Source organism: Beauveria bassiana, assembly GCF_000280675.1.
Source record: "Beauveria bassiana ARSEF 2860 unplaced genomic scaffold BBA_S00014, whole genome shotgun sequence".
Taxonomy (NCBI): domain Eukaryota; kingdom Fungi; phylum Ascomycota; class Sordariomycetes; order Hypocreales; family Cordycipitaceae; genus Beauveria; species Beauveria bassiana.
In genome coordinates, this window is record NW_007930849.1 from 684,514 (window position 1) to 711,786 (window position 27,273).

The following is a 27,273-nucleotide window of genomic DNA, read 5'->3' on the forward strand; positions in this document are numbered from 1 at the left end:
TTCGCCGCGGATCCCGCCGCCGCCGCCAACCGCCCGCCGCCCGCCTCCCTGCCGAGCCTCTTCTCGCTCGACGGCCACACAGACTCCATCAACGCGCTGTGCTGGACGCTGCCCGCCGGCGAAGTGCTCGTGAGCGGCGGTCTGGACGGCCGCGTACGCGCCTGGAAGGCCGACGTCTCGCCCGCCGCGGGCCTCGGGATGACGTTGCTCGGCGAGGCGCAAGAGGTCGAGGAGGTCAACTGGATCGCCGCGTGCCCTTCGCCCGACTCCCCCAACACGATTGCCCTCGGCGCCAACGACGGCTCCGTCTGGGTGTACACGATTGACCCGTCCGACCCCGCCAACCCGCTGCAGATTGTGCAGTCGTACTTTTTGCACACGGGCGGCTGCACCGCCGGCACCTGGACGCCCGACGGTCGGCTGCTGGCGACCGTGTCCGAGGACGGCACGCTGTACGTCTGGGATGTCTGGGGCGCGGCCGCCGCGCGCGGCATCGTCGACAGCAACGGCCAGACGGCCGTCGCGCTGTCCCCCGAGGACCAGCGCTTCGCCGTCGAGGGCGGCCTGTACTCCGTCGCCGTTGACCCCAAGGCCACGTTTGTCGCCGTCGGCGGCGCCGGCGGCGCCATCAAAATCGTGTCCCTTCCGCGCCTCGGCAACACCACCTCTTCTTCCCAACAAAACAAGTCCCCCTCGGGCGTCGCCGACGCCACCACGGGCGGCCAGATCCTCGCGTCGCTGCATACCCAGACCGACGGCGTCGAGACGCTCGCCATCACCCTCGCGCAGACGACGCCCGCGACCGTGCTCCTTGCCGCGGGCTCCGTCGACGGCTCCATCTGCGTGTACGACGCGACGAGACGCTTTGCCGTCCGCCGCCACATTGTCGGTGCGCACGAGGAGCACTCGGTCGTCCGAGTCGACTTTGTCAAGAACTCGTGGCTGCTCACGTCGTGCGGCATGGACGGCGTCGTGCGACGTTGGGACCTCCGGGGGAGCGCAGGGGCAGGCGCGCAGGCGGCCGGCGGCGCGGCGGGCGCCTCTGACGGCGGCCTGGTCAAGGAGTGGAAGGGCCACCGCGGGGATGGCGAGGGCGGCGGCGTGCTCGGCTTCGTGCAGGGCGAGACAGGTGAGAGGGTCGTCACAGCGGGCGATGATGGTGTCTCTTTGGTATTTGAGGCGTAGGGAATTTCAAGGACATTAGGAATGAATGAATATATAAAATGAAAAGGAGGTTTTGCTACAGGCGGCTCTCCGCTTTGAGATTAGATCTAATGATTAAGATTTTCGGGAATCACACAATACGCCTACATGAATAAGCATGTATTCCAGATAGTGACTGTCAACTCCGGGGTGATGTTATCGATGGCCGCAATGTGGACACATGGCATAGACACAAGTCACATCACACAGCATAACGGGACAATAAATCGGGGTCCAGGACCCTTTAACAGAAGTGCATTCTATCGCGCATTAGACTCTCTCAAGAGAGAGCCCAGTTCACCATGCCGAGTCGGGCATGGCAGCTCGCGGCCGCAGCTCGCGGCCGCCACTCTTCCACGGGGAAGTCGAGGCCGAAATTCAAAATTCGAAATTCGAAAGCCAGTGTGCTTTGGACCACAGCCCAAGCACCGAGGGGTATCTAAAAAAGGGCCGTAAATCGTTAGAAAAGGAAACATACTCTCTCGCTGCGTGAATAGAGCCGAATATAGTCAATTGTGTCAAGTCTCTTCTTCACGAGTTGATTCAGTTTCGGCTCATATTCCTCCACGATTGTTGAAAGCCACCGCGGGTGGTGCGAAAGAGAGAGCAAGAAGATGCCCCTAGTACGCCGAGCGTAAATGTTGAATGCCAAAAGGTAGTGTCAGACGCCAGTAACAACTCCTTCATGTGTTTCCCCAAACAGTTGAAGAATAGCAGCTTTGTTTTGCCAATTGCCAAGTGAGATGTTGTATATTGGGTCTCGCTTAACAAACAACAAAAGTTTGCAAGATGAACATGAAACAAGCAAAAGCCAACGCAGAAAAGAAACAAAAGTTCCGACGGTGTATTTTTCCCAGTTCATAAACCTTGTTGAAGAGTTTCGAAGAAGATTGGTGTTAAAAGGTGCAATCCAAGATGCGCGCAGGTAGCAAAAACAAAAACAAAAAAGCATGTACATGGAAGAGAAGCAAAAGTACAGTAGCAGTTGACCTGCTATGCACCTGCCTCTAATTCATGCCACACGGCATTGGCGGGTAGGAGATGCGGCGTCTTTACGCAAGCCGCATCCTCTGCCCAGCGTCACAAACCATGTTAGACTGATATACCTAAAACACAGCAGCATGTGTCTCGTAGCCATGTCCGATGCGGGTTGTGCGAGCATGTGTCTTTATTCAGCATGCCGCTTGAGTCCCTGTAGCATGATTCGGAACTTTTCTATATTCAAATGTAGAAGAATCGTAAAGCTTAGTTGGTGCCAGTAGTGTCCTCGACAGGAGGGCAGGTACAGAACAGGTTGGTGTCACCGTACTCTATACATTTGATTAGTTGCTTTTCTCAAAACACTTGCGAATTTTTCAAACTTACTGTCGTCCACACGGGTAACGGTGGGCCAGAACTTCTTCTCGGTGAGATAAGGCAGGGGGTAGGCAGCCTTCTCACGGCTGTAGGGGCGCTCCCACTTGCCGTTGTCGCCGAGAAGCAGGTCGATCTGGGTGTGAGGAGCGTTCTTGAGGACGTTGCCCTCGCGGGGCTGCTTGCCTTCCTCAACCTCGCGAATCTCATTGCGGATGCTGATGAGAGCATTGATAAAGCGATCCAGCTCCTCTTTGCTCTCAGACTCGGTGGGCTCAATCATAAGAGTGTTGGGTACAGGCCAGCTCATGGTAGGAGCGTGGAAGCCGTAGTCCTGAAGACGCTTGGCGATGTCGATAGCCTCGACACCAGCAGTCTTGGAAAAGCCACGAGCATCGATAATGAACTCGTGAGCGCAGCGACCGTTCTCGTTAGTGTAGAGAATGGGATAGTGCTCCTTGAGGCGGGTAAGAATGTAGTTGGCGTTGAGAAGAGCCAGTGAAGTAGCTTTGCGAAGGCCAGCATCACCCATGGTGGAGATGTAAGCCCAGCTGATAGGCACAATGCTGGCACTACCGAAGCTGGCGCTGGACACGGGAGTCTGGTTGTTCTGGTGAGGCAGGTAGGGCTCAAGGATGTCCTTGACGCAGATGGGGCCGATACCAGGGCCACCGCCGCCGTGGGGAATGCAGAAAGTCTTGTGGAGATTGAGATGGCAGACATCGGCACCGAGCGCGCCGGGAGATGTAAGGCCGATCTGGGCGTTCATGTTGGCACCGTCCATGTAGACGAGACCACCGTGCTCGTGAACAATATCGCAAGCCTTGCGGACTTCGGGTTCGAAGACACCATAGGTAGAAGGATAGGTGATCATGATGGCAGCAAGCTCCTTCTCGTGCTTCTTGGCCTTGGCCTGAAGATCAGCAATATCAAGGTTACCAGTGGCAGTGTCACACTTGATGGGAACGACACGCAGACCAGCCATGGCAGCAGAAGCAGGGTTGGTACCGTGAGCAGAGGTGGGAATCAGGCAGATATCACGTCTGCCACCGTTGTGCTCCTCGTGATACTTGGCAATTGCGCGAAGACCGGCAAACTCGCCCTGGGCACCAGAGTTGGGCTGCAGGGAAGTCGCGTCCATACCAGTGAGAGCGGCAAGCTGGGCGGAGGTGGCGGCAAAGAGCTTCTGGTAGCCCTTGACGCCGGATACGGGAGCGTGAGGGTGGATATTGGAAGACGACTCGGTGCCAATCAGCTCCATCTGGGTAGTTCCATTGAGCTTCATGGTGCAGGAACCTAGAGGAATCATGGAGTGGACGAGGGACAGATCCTTGGATTGCAGATGATGCATGTAGCGGAGCATCTCAGTCTCGGAGTGGTGGGAGTTGAAGACGGGGTGAGTCAAGAACTTGGACTCTCGGCGCACAGCGTCAGGGAGGCTCTTGATGATATCGTTCGAGGACACCTTGTAGCCCTCGGTCCAGTACTTGTTGGCAACGTCGACGTAGGCGTTGGTGTGGTTCTTGGAGGAGACATCACGGAAAGACTGAACAATGCGAACAAAGTTCTTGAGAGTGAAAGTGGTGGGGACAGCCAAGACAATCTCGTTGGAGGACCAAGACTTGCCACTGCTGATGCCGCGATCATTGAGTTCACGGCGAAGGGCGCGGCAGACGATGGGGTCCTTGAAGGAGATGGTGACGGTGTCGGAGAGAACGCGGCCCTCGGGGTCGACGGATGAGGTGATGACGTTGAGGCCATAGTGCTGAGCAGCAGCCTGAATCATGCGAGCGTGGCGGAGATTGGTGACGGCCATCTCGCGAAGCTGACCAGGACCGTGGTAGATGGCATACATGGCAGACATGTTGGCAAGCAGAGCTTGGGCAGTGCAGACGTTGGAAGTGGCCTTTTCACGGCGAATGTGCTGCTCACGGGTTTGAAGAGCGAGGCGCAGAGCGCGGCGGCCGTTGCGGTCTTTGGAGACACCAATGATGCGACCCGGGAGACGACGCTTGCTAGACTCCTGAGCGGCCATGAAGGCAGCGTGGGGGCCACCGAAGCCCAGAGGAACACCCCAGCGCTGAGAGTTACCGAAGGCAACGTCGGCACCCCATTCACCAGGAGGTGTGAGGAGAGTCAGGGAAGACAAATCGGTGGCGGCAGACAGAAGGGTGCCCTGGGCGTGGGCAAGGTCAGCGAGCTCGCGGAAGTTGCGGACACCACCGTTGGTGTCGGGATACTGAACCATGACACCGACGAGGTCGTCGCCAAAAGCCTTGATCTTGTCGTGAGCATCGGGGGCAGAGAGATCCATGACCTCGATGTTGATTCCGAAACCCTCGGCGCGGCCGTGCATGACGCGAATGGTGCTGTCGTGGAGAAGATCAGATACAACGTAGGTCTTGCTGGGACGCTTGGCGCGTGCAGTAGGAAGAGAGTTCCAAGACATAGTCATAGCCTCGGCGGCGGCGGTACCCTCATCGAGGAGGGAGGCGTTGGCGACGGGGAGACCAGTCAGGTCAGAGATCATAGTCTGGAAGTTGAGGAGCGATTCGAGACGGCCCTGTGAGATTTCGGCCTGGTAAGGGGTGTAGCTGGTGTACCAGGCAGGGTTCTCGAGAAGGTTGCGCTTAATAACGGCGGGAATCTCAACGGGGTAGTAGCCACCGCCATTCATCCAGGTCTTGACCTCGTTCTGGGCGCTCATGCTCTTGAAGACATTAGCGACGCCAGACTCGCTGAGCTTCTTGGGCTGAATGGTCTTCTTGGGTGGTAGCAAAATATCCTTGGGAATGACTTGAGAGATGAAGGTGTCGAGAGAGTCGGCACCGACAGTCTTGAGCATGGCGTCAATATCGGAGTCGCGAGGACCGATGTGACGGGCGACAAAGTCCATCCACGGCTGAGGGTTTTCAGCCTGGGCGTCCTTCATCTCCAGGTAGGCCGGGTCGCGCTGGAGAGATTCCAGGGCGGCATGGGATCTCCTGTGGCCGTCGGCCTCGGCCTGAGAAGTTTGTGAGAGCTGGCGGGGGGTGGTGGCGGAAGCCACGCCGCGGCGGGCGACAAAGGGCACCGATCTGATCCCCAGTGAGAGGGAGTGCTTGAGTGGAGCACCCCGGACGATGGCGAGTCGAGAAGCCATTGTTGTGAAACCAAAGAGAGCAATTGATGCTTCAATTTGGCCAATGTGTGTGTCGAAGGAAAAACGGAAGGGTGGGAGCTCAGGCGACGGAACTGTTTCCAGCCGAGCGCAGCCGAGCCTAGAAGCGAACGAAGCTTTTCGATCGCCTACGCCGCCAAGCAAGACAACTCTAGAAACAATGTAAATATATTGAGGCGCCGGTGATGTGAGAAATACGGTGCAAGACAAAGAATTGATGGAGGAGAGGAGAAGAAAATTTGAACTAGAAGAGAGGGAGCCGAGAGTTTAGGTAACTAGGGCACGGCCAGATAACTAGGTAGACGGGTGACGGCCTTGGTGGCGGCAGAGCGCGCCGTACGTAGAGTGATGCGTATCTATTACCCAACTAGATTGGCTCAAAGTAACGTGCAAGTCACAAGACAAGGGGAGTAATAATAATGACCTGAGAATATCCACCAATCTAGGCAATCGCAGCGGAGCGAGTGGATGATTGAGACATGGAGGGGTACATGAAGGGTACATCATATACCCCCATCACGTCCAAAGAATTGACCAAAACATTTCGCACCAAGACTTGTAGGCAGTTCTCGAAGCGGACTCGGTAACTACCTAGAGGCGGACGATATCGGATGCCACCGTGCCGACAACTGGGCGAGTCGCCGAGTTCTAGGGTGCCCATTCGTTGGCGGTCTTGTGTAGAGGAGGCTCTAAGCGGAGGCTGGCCACTTTTAGAGTTGGCGGACGATTCCCCATACATAACTTGGTAAGTTAGTAGTCAACGCTTCCACATATTGCCACATTTTAACTGGATTATCAGCGCGGGACTAGCAGCTTTTTGGGTGTTCGTCGTGGAGTGGTGGAGGTTGTCATGAGTTGTCGTGTGTCACGATAACCAGCAATGGCTGCACCCAAGACGGCCGATGACTGTTGTGGTTGTGCAAAGAGTCTATTTACAGGCTGTCAACTTGTCCGAGCGCTACATCTGCAAGTACTGAGACATGAACTCTACATGCTGACAGTTTTTGACATCGAAACACCTTGTGAGTGAGGATGGCGATCATTTCGGTGCTTGGGTACGCCGGTACCTTTAGTGTACTTCCACGACCCCGCGGTCCGCCACAACGTGCTGTAAACCCCCCCTGCAAATCCTCTGCAGGTTGCAGCACTTACAGCGCCAGTCAGCACTTTACCTGCCCTCTCTCTGCCCTATCCAACCACTACAGCTCCCGTGACACCACTTTGAAATAGCGCGGCAACCAGCCACAAGAAAACAGATCCGCGCCCTCTGTGCCCTTCTGTACCCAAAGGATACATGTTCACTGTAAACAGCTCTGCCGCGCTGCACAACCACAACCCCAGTTTGCGCCCGCCCAAATCCGACATCGCCTGTCCGGTTTAGCTTTTACGTAACTTGTCCACCTGCATCATACCGCCAATTTTTATTATTTTTATATTCCTTCACACACCTCTTTTCTGCCCATCCATATCCCACACGCCGCAAAAATGTTTGGAGGATGTGAGTGTGACCGTTCCCCGCTTGCCCAGTCAAGCTATTTTTTCTTTCCCAATGCTGTGAGGCTCATTGGGTAACGTTGAATCCTTGGCTAACTGATGATCGCTGCAGTTGCTCCCCCACAGCAGTCTGCCGAGGAGATTCGCGCCCTTGAGGCCGAAGCTACCTTTACTATGCAGCAGGTCGCTGCCACGGCCTTGATGCTGTACCTCTGTATGTGAAACCTCTATTCAGAGCCGACGGGTAAACCAGACCGGCTTGCTAACTTCAAAGCAGCCCCCTTTGCCATTGACATGGCTAGCCGCATCTTCTAGAGTCGCCTCATTTCGCTGCGCGCGCGCAACCGTCCGATCATGACCACGACGGTTCTCAATACTGAAGTAAAAACTGGCCAAACCATGAAACGAACCAATACGCAATCGTCAATCGACTTTACGACATTGGAAATGATCTCGCTGTAATTTTTTGCGATGGAGCGTCGACGCACTCCATGCCAACCAGCCTCGGAAGAATACTCCAGTCAGGGGCGCGCATCTGTACGATATGGGGACGAAGGAAAAGTTTTCCACGTAATTGGGCATAGACAAAATACCACAGACCTGTATAATACCAAATCCGACTTCTCGCCATTTGAGGTTATTTACGCCAGGCGCTGCCAATAGGTGAATTTCGAAATATGCCGAGCGTGCGACAGACACGCCAGTTTGTGCTGCACGGCGCAGTCAAGATCAATGGCCAGAAGCTGATCCTTGACGATACGGGGAAGAGCGACCTCAGGCACAGCTGAAACTATTTTCTCCGACAGCTACAGTAATCGAAACGTCACCGCTCATTGGCAAATACCTCATCGCGGATTACTGCTGCAAAATATCGGCAAGATTCTCCGCTCAGTGACGGCATTCGAATCGAAAAGTTGTCATGGTCGCACAAGATGACGGCAAATGGATCATGAATGAGCCATGACCACGAGCCAACGAACAGGCTGAGATCCAATCCGTTTCTGTACATGATCTAGCCCATTTCCTGAAAACGCAATACAAGTCGGCAGTGTATGGATAAAGAATAGAAAACCTCAAGACGCCCAATCCCATAATCACAGCATCCCTTTTACTCCGACAGCATAGCCAAAAGTCGCCTCTCAGCCTTCGTCTCTATCTCGTGCGTACATTCGAGCTGCGACTCTCTTCCCACTCTGCATAGTCCGCACTCAACGACTCAACTTCCTTTTTCAGATGATTGAGCTGCTTCTCGTAGTCTTGCATGATCTATTCCGCACATTAGCACACCACAACATAGAATCACAAAAACAAAAGAAAAGCAAAAGAAAACATACCCGCTTGGCTTTGGTCTGCGTCTCCTCGTCGAGCTCTGCCCCTTCAGCCACCGGCTTGCCCATTTCCTTGCTCAGACGGTCCGAGTACCCGCGCAGCACAATCAGCCTGCTCCAGAGCTCCTCCTCGCGCGCTCCGACAGCCGGGTCCTGCACCTCGCGCTCCAGCTTCTGCAGACGCCGGTTTAGGTCATCCTCGTCGCCGCTGAGCGCATACCCGCGGTTGCGCAGAATCTGCACGCGCGCCGCCAGCGCCAGGCACCGCGCGTGGATCGCCGCCTGCCGCCGCCGCGCCGCCAGCGCCCGCACCTCCGTCTCGAGCTCGTGACGCTGCAGCAGCGCGTCCAGGCTCCCGTTGACCTGGTGCAGCCGCGTGTTAAACTCGGAAATCGCCCGCTTCTGCGTCTTGAGCCGGTCCGCCACCCCTGCGTACCCCGAGCACAGCACCGGCATGAATTCGGGCCCCGGCTTGCTCTGCAGTGCCTCCTCCCACTCGCGCGGGTCCTCATGCGGCTGGGGCTTGTAAAACGGAATGTGCGACTCGTCCACCTTGTTGTAAAAGTAGTGTTTGAACACGCAGCTAGGGTTCGCCGGATCCCATTTTTCCGTTACGAGCTTCATCTGTTCGAGAATCGGTTTCTGGTCTGTCATTTATCGCGTTAGCTTAGAGACGCTTGCGCTCTCACATATGATTAAGGACGAGTTGAAGGAGGTTTGGCAGAGGTTTCGGTCACGTACGAGGAGTTTCCTTGCCTGGCTGCCACAGCGAGCTAGACAGCTGAGCCTGTGATTGTGACAGCGTCGGCATCTGCTGCGTCTGCTGAGGCGGCGACATCACGCTGTTGCCAAGTCCCGTTCGTTGCGGCGTGCCGCCCAGCGTTTGGCCAAAAGCATTGCTAGTTGGCTGTGTCTGCTGCGTCTGTTGCTGGCCCCAGACGCTGCCGGTCTTGGGTTGGCCAAAGAGCGACATTGCAAATACTTTGTATGCGGTATGCAGCTTCGAGAGTTGGCTATTGGTCGTCGATGCGCGATTCAAGGCTGTGTGTTGTGTCGAAGAAGCTGCAATGAAGCAAGTTGGCTGCTGCGCGTGGCTACCAGCGACAAGAGAAAATAACAACACCAAATCCCGTGCAACAACAGGCGTCCACAAGTGGTTGCAGTCCGCAGCTCGTCCAATGATTAGAATGCGCAACGCGCGAATCACGTCCACCCCGCCGAGGTTGATGTCCTTTTGAAAGCTGCTTTCTTTCGTTTTGCAGAGCAATGATTGTGTCAAGATCGGCTGGGAGCTCACCCAAGTGCCTCTTTTTTTAGTGGCTACAATGGCTACAAGGTCAAGGAAAGCATGCTGGCTTGATTACATCAGCCACCAACAAAGCCACATATCAACGGAATCAGTCACCATGTCGACTATATAGTTTGCAAGTGTTGTCAGGCTTCTCATTTTAATTTTAATATCTTTAGCACTATGAATTGAGTATTTGAGGAAAGCGGCATACTAGTTGTTGGTAAAAGCCAACAGAGCCTCAGCACCGCGGCTCAAATTTCAACAGTTGCCAGTTGGAAACTTTGACCACCGCTTTCAACACCCACTACAGCAAAATGCGATTTTCATGTCTCTATGCTCACTGCCCTTACTCGATATTTCGATTTAACCAGTACAATTCAATACATTTATTACACAATAATGCTCTGGTAAAGCTCCGGTTAAACACAACAGTGGTTCAGGTTATCAGGTCCGCGATGCTTAACGCTAGGCCGGCACCAGCCAATCAGAGCTCGGCAATTCTGACCTCGATCAACCCTCCATCCTGTCCATCCTCAGTACCTACTTATTGCTCACATCACCAAAACTTCCAGCTTCTCCCCGCCTCGACCCCCTATCAAGTGTTGCATTTGGCAGCGATTCAGACAAGATGTCGACTCGCAGGCCCCAGTACGTCTACTTCCCGCACCGATTGACCCCCGTCCGCTTCGCAATTGATCCCGCCTGAAATTTCCCGATCCCAAAAATTGGAAAGATGTAACTGAAAGCTGACCCGTCGTCGCGCCTCCACCCGGCAGATTCAACCAGCAGGTCCTCATCGACGCGACCCCTCTTCCCGATGACATCCCCGCTGTCAAGGAGATTGGCGCCAGCTCAGCCCCTCTCCTGTCGGCGTCCTTCTTCATCGGCGCCCGATGCCGCGACTACAATGACGACTACATGCAGTGCAAGACTGAGAACCCCGGCCGCGGCGAGTTTGACTGCATGAAAGAAGGCCGTCGCGTCACCCGCTGCGCCCAGAGCGTGTACGTTTGCAATTCCGCGTGCGAGTTGGCGAGGATGGAGGCGTCGGAGATGCCCTCTGCCCATAGCCAGACCACCGTTTCGATATAAGATGACGACTGACGAGGTGATGATAGCATCAAGGATATCAATACCCACTGCCTGGCCGAGTTCCGCAAGCATTGGGAGTGCCTCGACGATCGCAACCACCAGCTGTGGCAGTGCCGCCCGGCGGAATGGAAGCTCAATAAATGTGTCTTTGACAACTTGGTAGGTTGCCTGGCTGTATCTCGGGATCGCAGTGTCCGGCTAACAAGGTACTTTAGAAACTGGAGAAGAAGATTCCTGACCAGCCCCCCAATGTTGTCCCTGTCGAGCTCCGCCCCAAGCAAATCTTTGCCGACTTCCCCATTGGACCTGGCGAAGGCAAGCCCTTCGTCGCAGGCCAGTCCAAACAATAAAGAATCAAAGTACTGTTTGTATTTTGTTCTTGACTTGGGTTGGGGTGTAAACCATGTACATTTTACTCGTTAGGTTGTCGAGATGAATCAAAAACTATCATTCATGTTTGAGCGCGAAGACGCGGCTTCTTTTGTCATGACCGTTGTAACCATGGTCCTTGGAAGCTTATGCTACAGCTCTTTTTGTTCCCTCTTGCCGTCTCGATGCAACTTCTCAGCACCAATGACGCCGCAAGTCGAATTGAATTTGGGATGTAGGGTAGTTCCTGAACCACTTTATGAGCCACCTTGTACCAGCCACTAATGTCAAACGGGACCTAGGAAAGTCGCAAAAGTGTCAATGTCATTACGTTCCATGATGCTACTGTCAATCGTGCCACGTATTTCGTCGAATATTGAACAAGGTGGCTGTCAGCCCTGTCAGCCTCTGCGTTCATGTCAGAGCCTAGACGCTACCACGGACAGGGGGTGAATGGCAATATTCCCAAAGCAACAAGACGTGTGAGAGATTCGGAACGCCCCCAAGAGGGGTTTCCCTTTTTGTAGGTAAGGTCGCCTGTATTCATCCTGCTATAGTTAACGCGGTGGCGACGAAATCGTGGTCCGCAGCCAACATCTCCCTCCTAGACGACCTATAGTCAATGAAATCGTCCTTTCTTGAAGCTGATCACAGGATGGATGGAATGATATCTCATAAGAGGCACCGCGTATCGCGCACAGTGAACTAATTGGTATCAGATTTCGAGGATATTCGAGTACGTCAATCCTCCCGGTGCTTGCTCGATCACCGGACATTGAGTTGAACCTCGAAACAAACCCTTTCCAACAGAGGAAGGTCTGCGGCGACTATGGTGCTACATGAAAGGACAAAAAAAAGGTCAAATACAAAAAGAAATATCTCTGCGTGATCTGGGAATCGAACCCAGGGCTCCCCGACGTTGCTGATGGCAACGGAGAATTTTACCACTAAACCAATCACGCTGATCTTATCTGATGATCGAGACCGAGCTGTATCGTGATTTACGTAAACACCAGAAGTGTTCCCTCACATCAAATTCGGCGCAGCACTTGAATTCGATGTCAGGACCAAATTTCATCGAGATGGCTGAACCGGGCTTTCCCAGTTCCTACTTTGTAGAGAAGAAAAATTTGTCGGAACGGCCCAGACCTCTCAACATGGCGTGGTGGCATTGGGAAGGCTTGCATTGCCGCCGCCATCGAACCAAGAAAAAAAAGTATAAAGCGAAAAAATTGACGAGAGCAATATAAAGAGGGTGATGAGATGCCAGGACTTCTTGAACATGTCCTGCCATTCTTTCCTCAAACGTCAAGAGCTAAAAGCGACAAGATGGGTATCGGCAGTTTGATCTCCAGGTTGGCCAGCCAAACGGCAGAGGCATACTTCATCAAACGCATGATGAATAGAGTAACTTTCCCGGAAGCACGTGATGCCGGCTCTCTAGCGAACGAGATAATTCAGCGAGTATATTCCTGGTATTCAAACTCAGCAGGAGCAGTTGGAGGTATGGGCCAGTATCTGGCACCCTTTTCGTTATTCGACAGAAGCTAACACGCAGCCAATCTTTCTTAGCAAACCTCGAGGCTTTCCCCAAAGACTACTCCCAGCTTGCCAAGGTCCTCAAGGAGATATTCAGCCCTCAAACCTGCCATGAATTTGAGTCAAAATGTCTTGCTTATGACAAGCTGGTGAAGAGAAAGCCCACGAGACGCCTCTGCTTCCTCAGCGAATCCCGGCTGGACCTCTCCAGCGCCATGATTGCGGAGCACACCTTCAAGTACTGGATCGAACAAATATGCATGGCTCTGGCCAGATACAGCTTCCGGTATGCCGCGGAACAGTATAGAGCGGGCATCAATCCGCGGGCCCTGCAGAACCCGGCTTTCGAGAGCCTGGTGGGGGAATGGCCGCGCGCATACAGTCCAAGAGTTGGGGACCGTAACGGCATGGCTATCACGCAAATTTACCTCCGAGGACCTGATCTGATCACGGCCTGGGAAATGTGCAGCATGACCGAGGAGCTAGAGGCCATGGCTCCCAAGCAGAGCACGTGGAATCCTGAGCAACCGTCCGGGTTTCCTGTCTATCACGCCACCGCGGTCCATCTCAACGAGTTTGCACAGTATCGTCGGGGCTTGGTCGTGGCGCCCGAGCTGAAGCTTCCTGCGCAGGAGCACATCAACGGGGTGACGCCCAGAAACGCGTGCATCCGCACCGCGCGGACAACGTATACACCCCTCCGCACCCTCTTGTCCGCCGTGTTTGAAGCAGAGGTGATTGGCAAGATGCCGTCGGGGAGCAGAGACCGTCCGTGGAGGTCGGGCAACAGGGAGTACGAGGGCATCATGCTCTTCCGGTTTGGTGGTCCGTGGTCGTCTTCCGCGAACTATTCCTCGTACGTTATCCCCGACGGGTCGCAGTCGGAGTGGAAGGCGACCGCGAGCAGCACCGTTGTGGCGCGTGGCGAGTCTCCGGCAGAATGCTGGAGCTATTTTGCGCCGATCCATGGAAAGCCGCCAGGCATTGACTGGCCAGTCGTCATTCATCAGAGGGAGGCCGCGAAGCATCGGATGGCTCTCGCGCCTATAACCGACAGCCAGATCTGGCACAGTACTTGGTGCAATAATGGTATCGTTAGGCTCGGTGAAAACATTACAAAGACCTTTGCAATCAAGTACATCATCAAACCAGATGAAGAGAGACAGTCACTGGGTGGATTAGGTGGATTACTGAAGAATCTGACGGGAAAACGACGACATGGACAATATCGAGAAATCGACGGGTAGACGACGGCCGGAACATTATTCAGCAGAATGAGGCACGAAAACAAGCTATGATAGTAACTGCTTACAAATAGTATAATAATCAAGTGATGACGTTGAAAAAAGTCATGATTCGTCTTTCGTAGCAGCGATGAGGCGTGTAATGACATTGCACGCATGTGATCCTGAATGGATCTCGAGGCCCCTCGTTCGTCTCATCTTTGACATTACCCACCCAGCAGCCCCTGTTGCAATCATAAAATTGTCGAACGCGGCTTTTCATTTTATTCTTTCTTCCTCATGAACCTTCCCGATCAGGAAACTCATGCGCGATCTGCAAGATGAGTGAGTTCTTTGCCAGCCCGACCCAGTGTGGCTTGCCGGGGCTTGTTTGAGAGTGAAAACGGCACACATGGCGGATAATTTGCCAAATAAAACTTTGAAACACAATTCTGCGCAATTTTTTGTTTATTGTATTTTCCTTTCCTTCTCATTCAGCAACTACAGGGCACATCTCCCTCTCCACATGTCAAATTGTCGCGGCGCATAAACTGCAAACTCATTATTTACAAAGCCGGAAGCGCTGTTCTTTACCTAAACTGAGAAGCGGTGTGCTATCGCATGACTCTCGCCTCTCTCACCTCATCAGCTGCCGCAGCAACATCCGAGTGGGTTCGGTCTGCCGTGCGATCGTCAATTTGTAACGCAGGCCGCTGTCGTGCTGCGACAGAGACCCTCGGCAGGCCCTCCGAGACATCTGGAGAGAGGTCGACACTCTGATATTATTGCTCATTCGCTGATATCAATGCGCTCCGATTGCTGACCATTCAATGCCAATTCATCTCACCCAGTGAAGCTAGATTTGTAAATAAAGTTGGCTTGAACATGGGTAGTACGCCTGAAGGAAAATGGCCATACCATGTCTTGAATCAATTTGTACAGCTTGGCCCTGGCCGCCCTGTCTTGTTTAGAAACACGATTGTCGCTTGCTAGAGTACGATTGCAACAATGGGTTTCACGCCAAGGTGAGTGGATTTTGCCAGGTTTGTTTACAGGGGCATTCAAGACACAAAGAAACAGACACAAAGAGTTCGAGGCTCGTGCAGTAAATAGACGGTCTCTACGTATCTGCCGTCTGTTTCTCAGCAAGAAAGCAGCAAGAACGCGGCGTGCGTGTTCTGCTTCTTTCGTAGTACCATAGACCTTCACTTTCACTCAGCTGTATATTCGCACGTCAGCCAAGAATGGACACGCTGAGCAGTCATCACTGTAGAACACCATACACTATGCAGATTGTGAACAACGTCGCCAACATGATTTTCTGCAGACTGATGTAAGCTCGGCACACGAGCAATTAGCGCAGCTAAGTAGCATTCTAGACCTCGAGGTGAGCCACGGCGACTTCAGTCTGACTCCATCTTCCGGTCCGGCAATTTGCTCCCGGCCCCAGGGTAAAGAGCGCATGTTCTATGTAGATGACCCGATATCGCGCAACCTAACAGCTGTTCAGTAAACAAACTGACTGGACAAACAAGCGCGGCTACCATCCTGCGTGAGATTGAGTCAGGGGTTCTTGTTAGTGGGGTGCGTTATCCAATCTCACGGCCGGAGGCCCCGGATGCTGCGCGTGTTTGTCGTTGGCTGTAAATTACACCGCGGTGGCTGACAATACCAGTAACATTGCATGGCCCTGACCTCAAGGTGACTGAGTTATCACATGCATCATCAATGTTACACAAGAGTCTTCCAGGACTGTATGTAGTCTTGACAATTGAGACAGGCTCACTCATGTCGTCGCTGTTTCTGGTGTGCGAGCGAGACTTGGTAAGGCGCATTCACTACACAGTACGCCACAGTAGGCCAGTTCGTTGCAGACTTTGGAACTTTGGCACTGTGATATCCGTACATACATACTGATAGTTGGCTCTCAAGTCGGCGCTGCAGGCCCGGGTCCGTCGGCACTGCACTATCACCATCAAGACAATGAAGTGACAAGGTTCTCCGGCAAGTATCTACCGTCGAAGCATGGATATGGAGGCCGTTATATTACAATATACTACGCAAGGAAGCTATGTGACGAGCCACCACCGGAGATTCTCTCTTGATCGAGGCAGGCTCGGAGCAATACCACGCATCCTCGCTAGAATGTGAAGGGGATGGGCGCATCTGGGCCAGACTTTGCTTGATTCTTGGAGCCGGAACACGCGTCCTGCCAAGTCTCTTGTGTAGCAACGAGCAGGTTGTGAACTTGTGCCAAGGACGTGGAGATGTGGCCATTCCAGAAAAAGGCTCCTATTCAGCCCACTTGCCAAGTTGGTGTAAATTATAACCCGCCGTTGGAAGAATTCGACATAGATGCAAGAAAGGAGTCCGGGGTGCAGCATATGAGGGGAAAGGTCTCAAAGGTAAACGGACGCTGACTGGGTGAGTTTATCTGGTCGAGACAATGGACGGGGCGGTGGATAGGGGAGGCCTGGGGAGGGGAGCCACGGACCCAGCACAAGGTGGTGTCAAGTTGATCAACTGTCAAGCAAGGTTGTGCGAGACAAAGAATACAGATGCTGCGTCAATACTCGGTACAAAAATGACTTTACTGCTGCAGCTTGCTTCGGCCACGGCAATGAAATGCAGGTGCTGTACCTAGACGCAGCTGTCCTCGGTCGAGCACGCGTTAATTCGGTAGTGCGGTACAAGGAGGATCATTACGCTATTTCATTCAAATAGCGTTGTGCCTTGATGCTGGTACATTGTGCCAGGCGCGGCAGTGTAGGTATGTGGTTTTGCGGGCATTCATTCATATTGGCAGCAATGTGGCCAGTGCGCTGGTAGGTGACGCTGCGCTGGAATGTGGTGTCCGGTTGTAACTATGCGCGACTGTAATCCATAGACGGCGAGAAAAAATTGGATCAATCTTGGCTCGAAGGATATCAGTACTTACTTACTCTGTACGACAGAATGAAAAAAAAAAAACACGTCTGTGCAAACCGTCTGTGCCGAACGAAGGTTGAAGAAACAAGAGGTGAGCCCCGCTTGCATGTGGGTTAGTTGGGGTGCTCGGGCGAACGATGAGCGGAAAAAAAAAACTTTGTATTTTCCGATGGTGTGATTAGAGTGGAAGGCTGGGGAATAATACAAGGGACATGGGCAGGTAAGGGTGAGGGCGGGAAAGCCGGCACGTCATGCACCGAGGCGGGGAGAGTAGGATGGTGCAAATGAGGATCGGTCGCTGGCATAGTAAAATAAATGAAGAGCTCCTCACAAATTGCTCTTGAAGTGGCACATCGGTCGCAGTTGCAGTTGGTTGCACCGAGTAAATACAGCGTGCGAATGGATCCTCGTGATGGCGGGGACTTGGCAACTGGCAAAGTGCTAAAGGGCCAAGGAGGGCCAGTGCGTGCAACCATGTGGGCGCGATATGAAGGGGTAATAAATCTGGGGTGGGTATTGGGCTAGACCTAAACGAGGGCTAAAGCCGTTTCAGGGATCAGAGGAAATCAGAGAGGAAAAAGGCACAAAGGGCGGTCTTGGAGGTTATTTTGATTACCTAGCTAAACCTAGTTCTTCTCGCGCCAGAAACAAGGTAAAGGCTAAAACCCAGGCCCGGGCGGCTAAATTTATGGAATGTGTACTGGTATCAAATAGTTGGTGCTTCACTCATAACGCGGTGGCGTTTCTTTCTGTTCTTTTCCCTCGAGGCTCTCCCGATGTCTTAGAGTAACGTGGTCAAGAGGGTCGATGACCCCTGCTGGCAATCGGCGCGACACAAGTGGGCGTCGTGCAGTGTACTGAGTATTTATGATTGATGGGCAGATGCGCAGGACAGGAACAATGGTTTTGTATTATGCAGACGAAAAGGCTTAATTAAACTCGATGCCTGCCATGGCAATGAAAGTGACAAATCTCCACTGCAGGCCAGTCCGTTTCGCGCCTCGTCCGTTTGAGATAGAAACAAAGTTTGGTCATTGCATCGAAGCGGCTGCTCGCGTCGGCATTTCTGAAACGGGGCCTGCCATTGTTCGCAATGCGGCTTTTCTGGCACCCTGCTAGATGTCGCGAGATCTTTCTAACTAGCCCTATCATCTCGGGCTGAGAAAGACTGGGCCGTGACATTTACATGAAGCGTGGTTTCGAAATTACCAGCTAGGAAGTAGTGGGAGATTCATCTGAATAAAACATTGCGTAGACTAGTGTTGCGCGGTTTTCCCCCTCTGTTGGTGTTTATCAAACTCTATATCTCTACTTTATCAAGCGCGCCGCCAATTGCTACCAGTAAATTCATCACTCCGTATGTTGACTGGCCGCAAGAGCCTGACAAGCAAGGTAAACATAGAGAAGGCGCAAGTCTCATCTGCCCATGTCTGCTTTCTCCGCATCCTGGATGTAGTGACGGAATACTCCACGCTCCCATCTTAGACATGGCGTTTTGTCTCGCTGCCGCCCACGTTTAGTTGGGATTACCTCGAGTCTACGGACACAGGGTACGGATATGGCGATACCCGAAAAAGCTTTTGATGAGGTGGAGGAGAATGAGCAGCTGCCTGCCTATTTGGTCAGCGAAGATATTATGACAAGACGCGGCATAAAGTAGTAGAATTGACTTAGGCTCCGTAACAGTGATTGCAGGCCCGAGGCCGTCTTTTACATGGCGCCCAGTGCTACCTGGGCGCTTTCCAATACATTGCAGTGACCTCGCTTTCTGACACGACCCGCACCACCTTCTAGTGAATCTCACAGGCGTTGCTCGGACGGTACTAGCGCCAGGGGCGAGAGCCAGCAACATGGGGTAGATGCACGCCCCCTTTGGCGGCTCAGCCAACCAGCGTCGATGGTGCCTGGCAGCGGAGTGATGCCCGGTGGAGCCGTTTACTGGCCGCGTGCCCCGTCGGTTCCTGCCCCATGTGTGTTTGCTTTGCCACCTGCCAGAGTTTTAGGCCACCAGCTGGTAAGCGAAAAAAAAAAAAAGAGGGAATAGTTGCCAGATCATAGATCACAGCGTGTCGCAGATACGCATACATGCACCCGCGGATGCATGATTCTAAACTCTCCAGCTAATAGCACCACGAGTGTACCAGTAGCCGCCGTCAGGCCCTCTCTTACCCCTGACCCTGGCGTGGCCCTCCCTTCGGAAAAGCAAAAGCCCCAGAACTCTACAGCAGCCCCACAACCCCAGCAGCTAGTCCAGTGCCCGTTTACTGGTGTGCTGCAATCCGTACAAGCAAAAACGCACGGCGCGGGTCTGCCAGCTGCCACTCAGAGTCCGTTTGCCCTCCGCTGGGGCGTCTAGCTAATGATCTTCAAGGTGTAGCGAGGCGTTCCCCTTTCAATCTTGCTTGCTCACACCCCCCTTCCGTCCCTTCCTTTGCTTGCCACTTGCTGCCAACCTGCCTGGGCTTCCCTTGGCCAGGTCAGGTCAGGCCTGGCCTCCATGGCATGGCCCTGGTCATCCCAAATATCTCATCCCACCGCTCTCCTCCCGTTCCTTTTACCTTTCACCCTCGTTCGCCGCCTCTATTCATATCCGATCCTCTTCAGCCTTCGCTCCTCTATTTTCGTGTCATTCGCCTCGACACTGTCCGCTCCTTTGAAACAGTCTTCTTTTCGTCACTCCCTATATATCAAGCCGCCCTCTCTCTTTTTGCCTCGTCGATCCTCCTTCGTCTTGTCTCTCCGACTTGCCAAGCTTGAGCTGGACTTCATTTTTGCAACGTACGCAAAAGCCGACTCGCCACTCTCCTTTATTCTTGTCCACGATTTCATTTCTCACGCTCCTTTTTTCACTCTAGTTCAGACTTTCTTGTCAATTGCTGCAACGGCTGGTCCTACGCAAGCAGAATTTAACATCTCTTGGTTTCCCCTACCGTCTCAAAAATCAACAATTTCGACAATACAAAGCAAAGGTTAGTAACACGTTCCAGCCTCACTGCAGCCCTCATCCGCCGTCCTGCCTTGCCTCAGTACCGCGTCTTTGCGAACTTGGATTTCTTGCCCATACCTTTGGCCAATACCGTACCGTACTCTCGATTTCTTTCCGCCCCGCCTCCCACCCCTGTTCTGTGAACATCACCGGCGAATCGCCTCGGCGCAACGAACTATATCTGTTCTCACGGCGCCTCGTTCTCTTTGCGTCGCCAATCTGTCGCGGACCTCACTCTATTATGCCATCTTTGTACTCGAGTCCGCCAACTGTTTCGGCCCTCAACCTCCCGCAGCAGTCGCGAGGCACTTGCAGTAGATGTCTCACCTGGCATTTCATACATTCCTGCCACCGGCACCCAAGCAACCACCGCCCACTATACCTGACCCGCGGCCGACTACTGCAACGCCAATATCGTTGCGCCTTGCAACCATTGCATACCGAATACAGCCAAGACAGTTTCTCCGTCACCAGCAACATTTCTCATTCACATTCATCTCACCACTCGCTCTTACGAAACTTGTTAACTAACACATGCTACTCCAGGTTTTGCCTTCTCAACCCTTTGACAAGATGAAGTCCTCGCTTGCTCTTCTCGCCACTGCAGCTGCCGTCAGCGCCGCCGTTACCAAGACAGAATGGATTGTTGACGTCGTTACCGTGACCGTGACCGTTGACCCTAGCGACGGTGTCCAGACCTCCCAGTCTATCTCGACTCCTACTCCTGAGCCCGTCAGCACCTCGTCTGCCGCGCCATCGCCTCCCTCCCCTATCAGCGCCATTGCCGAGGAGCCTCAGTTCATCACAACCACAACCACAACAACCGAGGCTCCTCCGACATCGACTATTGAGCCCGAGCCTGTTCAGACTTCCGCCCCCGAGCCTCAGCCTGAGACCACCACCAAGCCTCAACCGTCTTCGCAGCCCGAGCCTGAGACACCGGCTCCCGCCGACGGTTACCAGGCCACTGCTATCAAGTACCACAACGCCTACCGCGAGGACCACAGTGCTGGCAAGCTTTCGTGGGACCAGAAATTAGCCGATTACGCTCTAGAGCTTGCCAAGTCTTGCGTATTTGATCACAACACGTAAGAGCCATATTCCGCCACATTCGACATTGATCTGCATACTGACAGTCTGGTAGGACAATGGGCGGAAAGGATTTTTCGTACGGTCAGAACCTTGCGATGTTCGGTATTGGTGGAGGAGACCTGGGGACCATGGATGCAGCCGTCGGCAAAGCCTCCAAAGATTGGTATGCCGAGGTCAAAGACTACGGCAGCTCTTACGGCCAAGGGGACCCTGCTACTGGCGCCATGATCGGTCACTTCACTCAGCTTGTGTGGAAGAACACAGAGACGGTCGGCTGTGCTACCTGGAAGTGCGACTGGGAGATGCCCTCGATGTACACTGTCTGCAACTACGGCCCCCCTGGTAAGATGCATTGACCTTTGTCGCATTTTGTTACATAACTGACTATTTCTAGGCAACGTAAAGGGTCAGTACGGTAAAAATGTCCTGCCCTCTCTTGGCCTCAAACTCAGCCTGTAGGAAGTGGTGCAACTGCCAATGAGTTCCCGTCGTGGGTATCTTTTACGTGGCTAGCATGGACGGACGTAGCATGAAGAACCTAAGGGCTCTTATGTCTTATGAAGACCCAAGGCGCTTTTGTTTGGGCGTGCAATGCCGGGACTGGACAGAGTGTTCGCATCTGGGGCAAAATGATATGAAAATTTTTGCTTCTCTATGTACCTTATGCGACGTTGTACTTAGATCCTATCTATGTCTCAAGCTGTTTTTTCCCTTCTCAATTGTGAAGGCCGCGGTTAGTCTGTTGGCATATTTCTGACTGCTAGTCCGGTCTTCTTTTCTTCTTATATGACAAATTTTGATTGTCTTTTACCTTTTTCTTACTTCAGCATCTCTGTGGCGTGAGGATTTCGGCTTGGACAAGGAGTTGCCAGTCGTCTCTCTAGAGACAACAGCACGGGTGCAGACTAAAATTCATGTTTACGGTCGATGAAATTATACCCCATGTGCGTCCATATGTTTGTTGTACTTGATGTTCCGGGTCGACGGGTTCCGATGCGAATTGTGAGACCAGCAAAACAGGGGTATCGCATGTTGAGCTTCCGCCAACTCTGTATTCAAGGCATTCTGCCCCTTGCGATGCGGAGTTTAGATCAGTAATACCAACCGGATCGATTGTTCTCACCGAGAAGCGGATGTACACCCTCAACGACCAGTGCAGGAGGCCTGTTCTGCAGTCACCGGAACCGGCCATATCTGGTTTCTACCGGCACTCATTAACCTTTAAAACTTGCCGTCTGTTGGTTCGAAGCGGGCAACTGTGCCAAACTCTACGCTTCTCTGTCTTGAATCAGTCTGGGAGCATAATTACATGATAGTTTGGCCCGTCATGAAGCTTGTGCATTGCGGATGCGAGGTTGCTTCTCTCGTCTGGCAGGCGCATGGTGGCAGGGACACATGCAGCGCGCAGTCGACGCCATGGAGTCAAAGTAGAAATGGGCACCAGACAGACCGGAGCCGTGGTCTCGCGGATGTGGTGCGGCTTTCTTATAATTTTGCAAGACTTTTACAGTGATTGTTATCGCGGTCCAACGGCGTCTTGCCATTGTTGCTCGGACGACAAATCGAAGCCGATATTTCGATATTGGAGCCCCTACGTTGGGATTTGAATGCCGTGGTTGGGTTCGAAAACTTGTTGCTGCCGAGCCAGGTTACGACAAACTTCCATCAGTGATGAAAAAGAAGCATGGCTTCGACACGGACAAACGTGAAGCTGGCAAGGCATTCTAGAGCCGGGCTCGGCCATGAACATGACCACTCTCGTTCAAGCGCCTTGTGCAAATGCCGGAAGCTTTTTTTTTTTTTTTTCAAAAAAAAAAAAAAAGAGAACTTGTAGCGGTATCGTTGATGAGCAACATCATCTAAAGCAGACATCCATCATCTCTGGATGGTTGACATCACTAGTGGCTTCCTCATACTTTTTTCGAGATTGTGTAAATACAACCAATCTATATACAAGGAGGATCTGATAAGAAACCGAGAGTCGGGTCAAAGGACTCGTGCAACGAGGAAAAAAACATGTGTACTTGCAGCTTTTACATGTCGAACCTTGAGAAGAGTAGACTGGTAGAAAAGAAAACCGTCTGTAAAGCCGCAGCCGGTGATTCGAAAATACTTGCCATGTCTTGGAAAGATGTTGTTTGTGATGCTGATTGAAGCATCCGCACGCATCTGGGGCGAATTTGGCTGTTTGCGCCAGCGGCCGCAACTCCGCTACGATGCAGCGTAGAAGAAGTTTGTTATCAAGACAAGCAAAGCAGTGTAAAAAGTTCAAGAAGAAAAGACGTGTGAATGCCAACTGCTTGAAGAGGGAGAGCGATGCATGCTGCCACCACAATGATAGATGAGACGACTCGTCTCGTCCATCTCCCGTCGTATCAACCAAACAAAGATACTCCGACATCAGACATGCCATCGATCAAAAAGGCCTTTCCTCTATTCTTACTCTCCGATTCCCCTCCCTCTCTTGGACCGGGAATAATAAATAACCTGCCCGTCCATCCAGCTTAGCTTTCCAAGTTCACCAAATTTCACATCCGTCGTTCCTCTTTTACCCCGCAAAGGGCCGGGCCTTGATCTCAAGGAAACATCACGGCATTGAAAAGCGCGGCATAAATGATTGACAAAACGAATCGCATAAATCGAAACAGGCGTCCATGTATCAAGAGTGAGTGGGCCACGAGGAGAGGAAAAGCCATGTTTGAAACGCATGATACACCCCTAAGAGCCTCTCCCACCCAAGGTGATGCGCGCTTCCTCAAACAAACCGCGGACTATCCCCCGCAAAACCCAAATAGAAAAAAAAAAGCCCCAAGCCCCAATTCTTTGTGACAAGCTACGGGAATGGGCTTCATATTTGCATGTAGTTCCCGTCCGCGACAACGATAAACCTGCTCATCGCGGCGGCGGGGCGTTGTACGTGGTCGCGATTCCGCCCCGGACAATGCCTTGCCTTTCAAAATCCTTTTTAAAAAAACCTCTGCACAAGTTAATTCTTTCAGTCCGATTTAGATCCCCAAGGGCTGCATCGTAATGTACGTAATTCACGTGTGGCTGAGGAGGCGCATCCTTGCTGGGCGAGCGCACGGAATTCGCAGCGTGGAATCCCGGCCGGCCATTGTTTCCATGACGGCATCGATCTGCAGGGTTTCTGGCACGATGCCCACGTTCTTTGAACAAGATCATATGCAAGGATCAATAATAACCCAGCATAGAATAACCAACAATACAGGTCTCTATTCTCAAGTACATCCAGGAGGCTCGAGTGCTTTCGGCAATGAGCAGGTCATCCAATAGCGCACCAATGCCCACTCTTCCTCCACCACTAACTACCACTCAACACTATCGCTCTGCACAAGTCAGGACTGATGCCCAACCGTCATCATCGAGTCGCCGCCAAGAATCAAGCTGTCAGTTGTTTTCAAAAGGAAAGCAAATGGTTAGCGTGGTTTCTGGCCAGCTCACTCATGTTTTGCATCTGGTTCAGCCATGTGTCGCTGGCGGCCTTCTCCTCATCCAGCCTTGCAGTGCGGCTGGACTAGAGTGCTTACTTTCTAGGCAAACCAGGCGAATCATGATGCTTCAAGTAGCGGATTTATGACAGCTCAACACGCCGCAGCGTTGTGTAGTTCGTTTACTCTGAGTCTCACATGGCTCAGCTGCCAACATTTGCATACGCTACAGAAAAGCTGGGGTAGAGACCAATGAATACGAGGCTCGCAGATACCAAATACGCGCGCGGGATTGGCAGCCTCGCTTTACTGAAAACGTACAATCTCACAGACTGTTGGACATGACCTGATGACTCTCTTTTCGATCCAACATGGGTCAGAAAGATCCGCGATGCATGTTCGAGAGGGCGTCGCCGGCGCATAGAGGCCCAGCAGACAACATCTGCCATCACGTCGATCGTCAGCTTCGCAAAGCTACTGCATAAATAGTCGAACAGACGAGAGAGCTTGGCATTGGGAAAACGGCGCTCGACTTTGGCCGCATTGCAGATGCACATGTGCCCTCTTGCCATCTATCAGCTCATGGTCCGCATGTGAGGGCAACGGATTTCTAGCTTGCGTGTATGGTTGCCTCGGGTCAGCATCTTGTTTGAACTTCGATTGGATCCACAGCCAGTTGGGGGAACAAGAGTGCCGGCAGGCAATAGAGAAGCTTCATTTTAAGCCTCATCCTGTCTGCCAAAAGGCCACTTGCGTGAGCATGATGCGCGGGATGTAGGAACAACGTGTTTTGCAACATATTCCAGAACCCTAAAACTCGTAGGTCAAACCCCATGGCTAGCTTGTCCAGTATGCCAAGCAAGAATCGGTATCCCTAGAATAGGTATTCTCCGAATGGGTTTTCTGAGAATCGGCCATTGACCGAGCTTGGTTCATCCGCTAAAGCAACAATTGGCGAGTGACAAGGCTATCATTGCCACTTGCACTTGTCGGCATCAATTGCGATATTTAAACCCTGCCAAGCATCGCTGGCCACAGCCTCTCGTCCAGCTGACCTGCAAGGTATGGAGCAACGATGCTGAAGATTTCAGCTGAGAAGCAGAAAGCCGCATCGATACTCGATAAAAACCTTTGCATCAGTGTGCGGGAAAGATGTACTATGTCGTCATCAGATAATACTGACGTTGTTTGCATAGTGGCCTCCAATAGCCGACATGCAGCAAATCGGCCACGGCTTTTCTAATCTCAAGTCTATGACGAGAATAAGCGCTTGAGCGGCAACAGAGAGGATTCGTGAGCGATCATCAGGACGAGTTGCTGAGCGTACCGCGGACAGAAGAGCCTGTACGTATCAACAAGAGGGCTTCCCAAACCTTTTCCCCAGCTAGGTCTGCATCAGCCGCCACATGAGGCCATCAGGCTGAGAGGCACCTAGAACTAGCATGACTAGTTCGCTGGGCCACTTGCCATCAGTCAGGTAGAAACGCCAAGACAAAGTTGACCCGTCTTACATATCCTCCATATTTCAGCGAGCCTCAACCGGGTCTCATAAGAGAGCGACAGAGACTTTGAATCGTCAATTGTCTGCAAGGAAATTCCAGCAGCGAAGGAAATGTTGAATCGTAGAAAGTTGGGTTTGAATTGTCTGCTCTCATTTTTCGCGAGGCTCTTATTACTGCCATGTGCTTCGGTGGGGAGAGTAAGCAGAGAAAAGCTAGCAACGGCTAAGACTGCTGCTAACGCGCCGAGATGTTCTGGCCCTGTAGAAGGACGGTTCTTTGACCAACATTAAGTTCTCTCGTGCTGTCGTATACGGGATAGGCTAAGGTCTTTGTGATATGCAGATGCTCAGTTTCAAGCGTCGAGAAATGTGGTGAAGGCGGGCCAGGTTAATTTAGCCGAAGGGGCGTGTAGTTTGTGGGAGGGCGACAACGACTCAGCGGATGCGCTACGAGATGCTCAGCATGCTAGACTAGAGCTAAAAGTCAAAGACGAGCTCGGAGCTCTATACGGATGGTAATGGTGGAAGGACGTGCACAATCAGCGAGTTGGTGTTCCAGTGCCTTCCGCTGATAGCAAAAGCAGTGACGGCGGTGAGAGATTGCGGTGAGATGCCGGCCAACAGACCAAAGGTAGATTGTCATATGGAGAGTTGTCACCTTGCAGGGGCTCAGAGCGTAGTACTGGAGCAATCGTGGAACCGCAATATCGTTGCTATTGTTGACGTCGAGTACTCACCGAACGCACTTGAAGCATAAGCTCAAGTAGAGAGGGATGTCAACCGGTAGCGGTAGGGAAAAGACGAAAGCAACATCACCGGCTACGGCAACTCGTGCTCTTTGATTAAACAGGCATCATGATGAGCGCTAGGAGGTGAATAGCGTCGTGAACGGTGAGGAACGATGAGGCTAGCGGTTGGACCCTACAACGGGCGGATTGCGGCGACGAGAGCCGGTATCTGTTGCCCGGTATCTGTTGCCGATTCGGGACGTACTTTGTGTGACGGGATCTGTCGATGATCTTTGCTAGTCAAGGTCACATTAGGATGGATGCAGTCCCAAACCCGCACGTCGGGGAGGAGCACCAAGGTGGCTCAGATGGAAAGGGCTGACGACTGTGGTGCTCATAAGACGGCAAACTGCTGCGCGAGTGCCGTGAGCAGATCTGTGCGCTGTTGTAAATTTTCAACTTGCTCGGTGAGGGCCAGGTAAGATGCGACTTGATACGGGATTCATGTGCTGCACCCTCCTCCACACGGCTCTGTAT

General features: G+C 52.7%; 7 protein-coding genes across 7 annotated transcripts in view; 5 read left to right on the forward strand and 2 right to left on the reverse strand.

Annotated features, from left to right (window-relative positions):
• Positions 1–1,185, forward strand: part of BBA_05571 (60S ribosome biogenesis protein Sqt1) — a gene marked incomplete at both ends in the record, with an annotated part of 1,610 nt that extends 425 nt beyond the window's left edge. Inside the window, one exon of the mRNA XM_008600668.1 lies at positions 83–1,185. Within this exon, the coding sequence (XP_008598890.1) occupies positions 83–1,185 (1,103 nt within the window). The remainder of the gene's footprint in view (positions 1–82) is intronic.
• Positions 1,186–2,448: 1,263 nt separating this feature from the next.
• Positions 2,449–5,698, reverse strand: BBA_05572 (glycine dehydrogenase; the record flags this gene model as incomplete). Its single annotated transcript, XM_008600669.1, has 2 exons — positions 2,449–2,513; positions 2,569–5,698. The coding sequence occupies 2 exons, from the start codon at positions 5,696–5,698 to the stop codon at positions 2,449–2,451; spliced, it is 3,195 nt and encodes a 1,064-aa protein (XP_008598891.1).
• A 1,503-nt stretch (positions 5,699–7,201) lies between these two features.
• Positions 7,202–7,525, forward strand: BBA_05573 (uncharacterized protein; the record flags this gene model as incomplete). Its single annotated transcript, XM_008600670.1, has 3 exons — positions 7,202–7,214; positions 7,323–7,424; positions 7,488–7,525. 3 exons carry the CDS (start codon positions 7,202–7,204, stop codon positions 7,523–7,525), a joined length of 153 nt encoding a protein of 50 aa, XP_008598892.1.
• Positions 7,526–8,222: 697 nt separating this feature from the next.
• BBA_05574 (nucleoporin nup44) lies at positions 8,223–9,511 on the reverse strand (the record flags this gene model as incomplete). The annotated part of the gene is made up of 4 exons (XM_008600671.1): positions 8,223–8,234; positions 8,378–8,476; positions 8,545–9,185; positions 9,280–9,511. 4 exons carry the CDS (start codon positions 9,509–9,511, stop codon positions 8,223–8,225), a joined length of 984 nt encoding a protein of 327 aa, XP_008598893.1.
• A 946-nt stretch (positions 9,512–10,457) lies between these two features.
• BBA_05575 (NADH-ubiquinone oxidoreductase 20.8 kDa subunit) lies at positions 10,458–11,271 on the forward strand (the record flags this gene model as incomplete). The annotated part of the gene is made up of 4 exons (XM_008600672.1): positions 10,458–10,477; positions 10,606–10,833; positions 10,948–11,080; positions 11,137–11,271. 4 exons carry the CDS (start codon positions 10,458–10,460, stop codon positions 11,269–11,271), a joined length of 516 nt encoding a protein of 171 aa, XP_008598894.1.
• Positions 11,272–12,619: 1,348 nt separating this feature from the next.
• BBA_05576 (uncharacterized protein) lies at positions 12,620–14,076 on the forward strand (the record flags this gene model as incomplete). Its single annotated transcript, XM_008600673.1, has 2 exons — positions 12,620–12,794; positions 12,863–14,076. 2 exons carry the CDS (start codon positions 12,620–12,622, stop codon positions 14,074–14,076), a joined length of 1,389 nt encoding a protein of 462 aa, XP_008598895.1.
• Positions 14,077–20,539: 6,463 nt separating this feature from the next.
• On the forward strand, positions 20,540–21,517 carry BBA_05577 (SCP-like extracellular protein; the record flags this gene model as incomplete). The annotated part of the gene is made up of 3 exons (XM_008600674.1): positions 20,540–21,054; positions 21,111–21,400; positions 21,453–21,517. The coding sequence occupies 3 exons, from the start codon at positions 20,540–20,542 to the stop codon at positions 21,515–21,517; spliced, it is 870 nt and encodes a 289-aa protein (XP_008598896.1).
• Between the last annotated feature and the right edge of the window lie 5,756 nt (positions 21,518–27,273).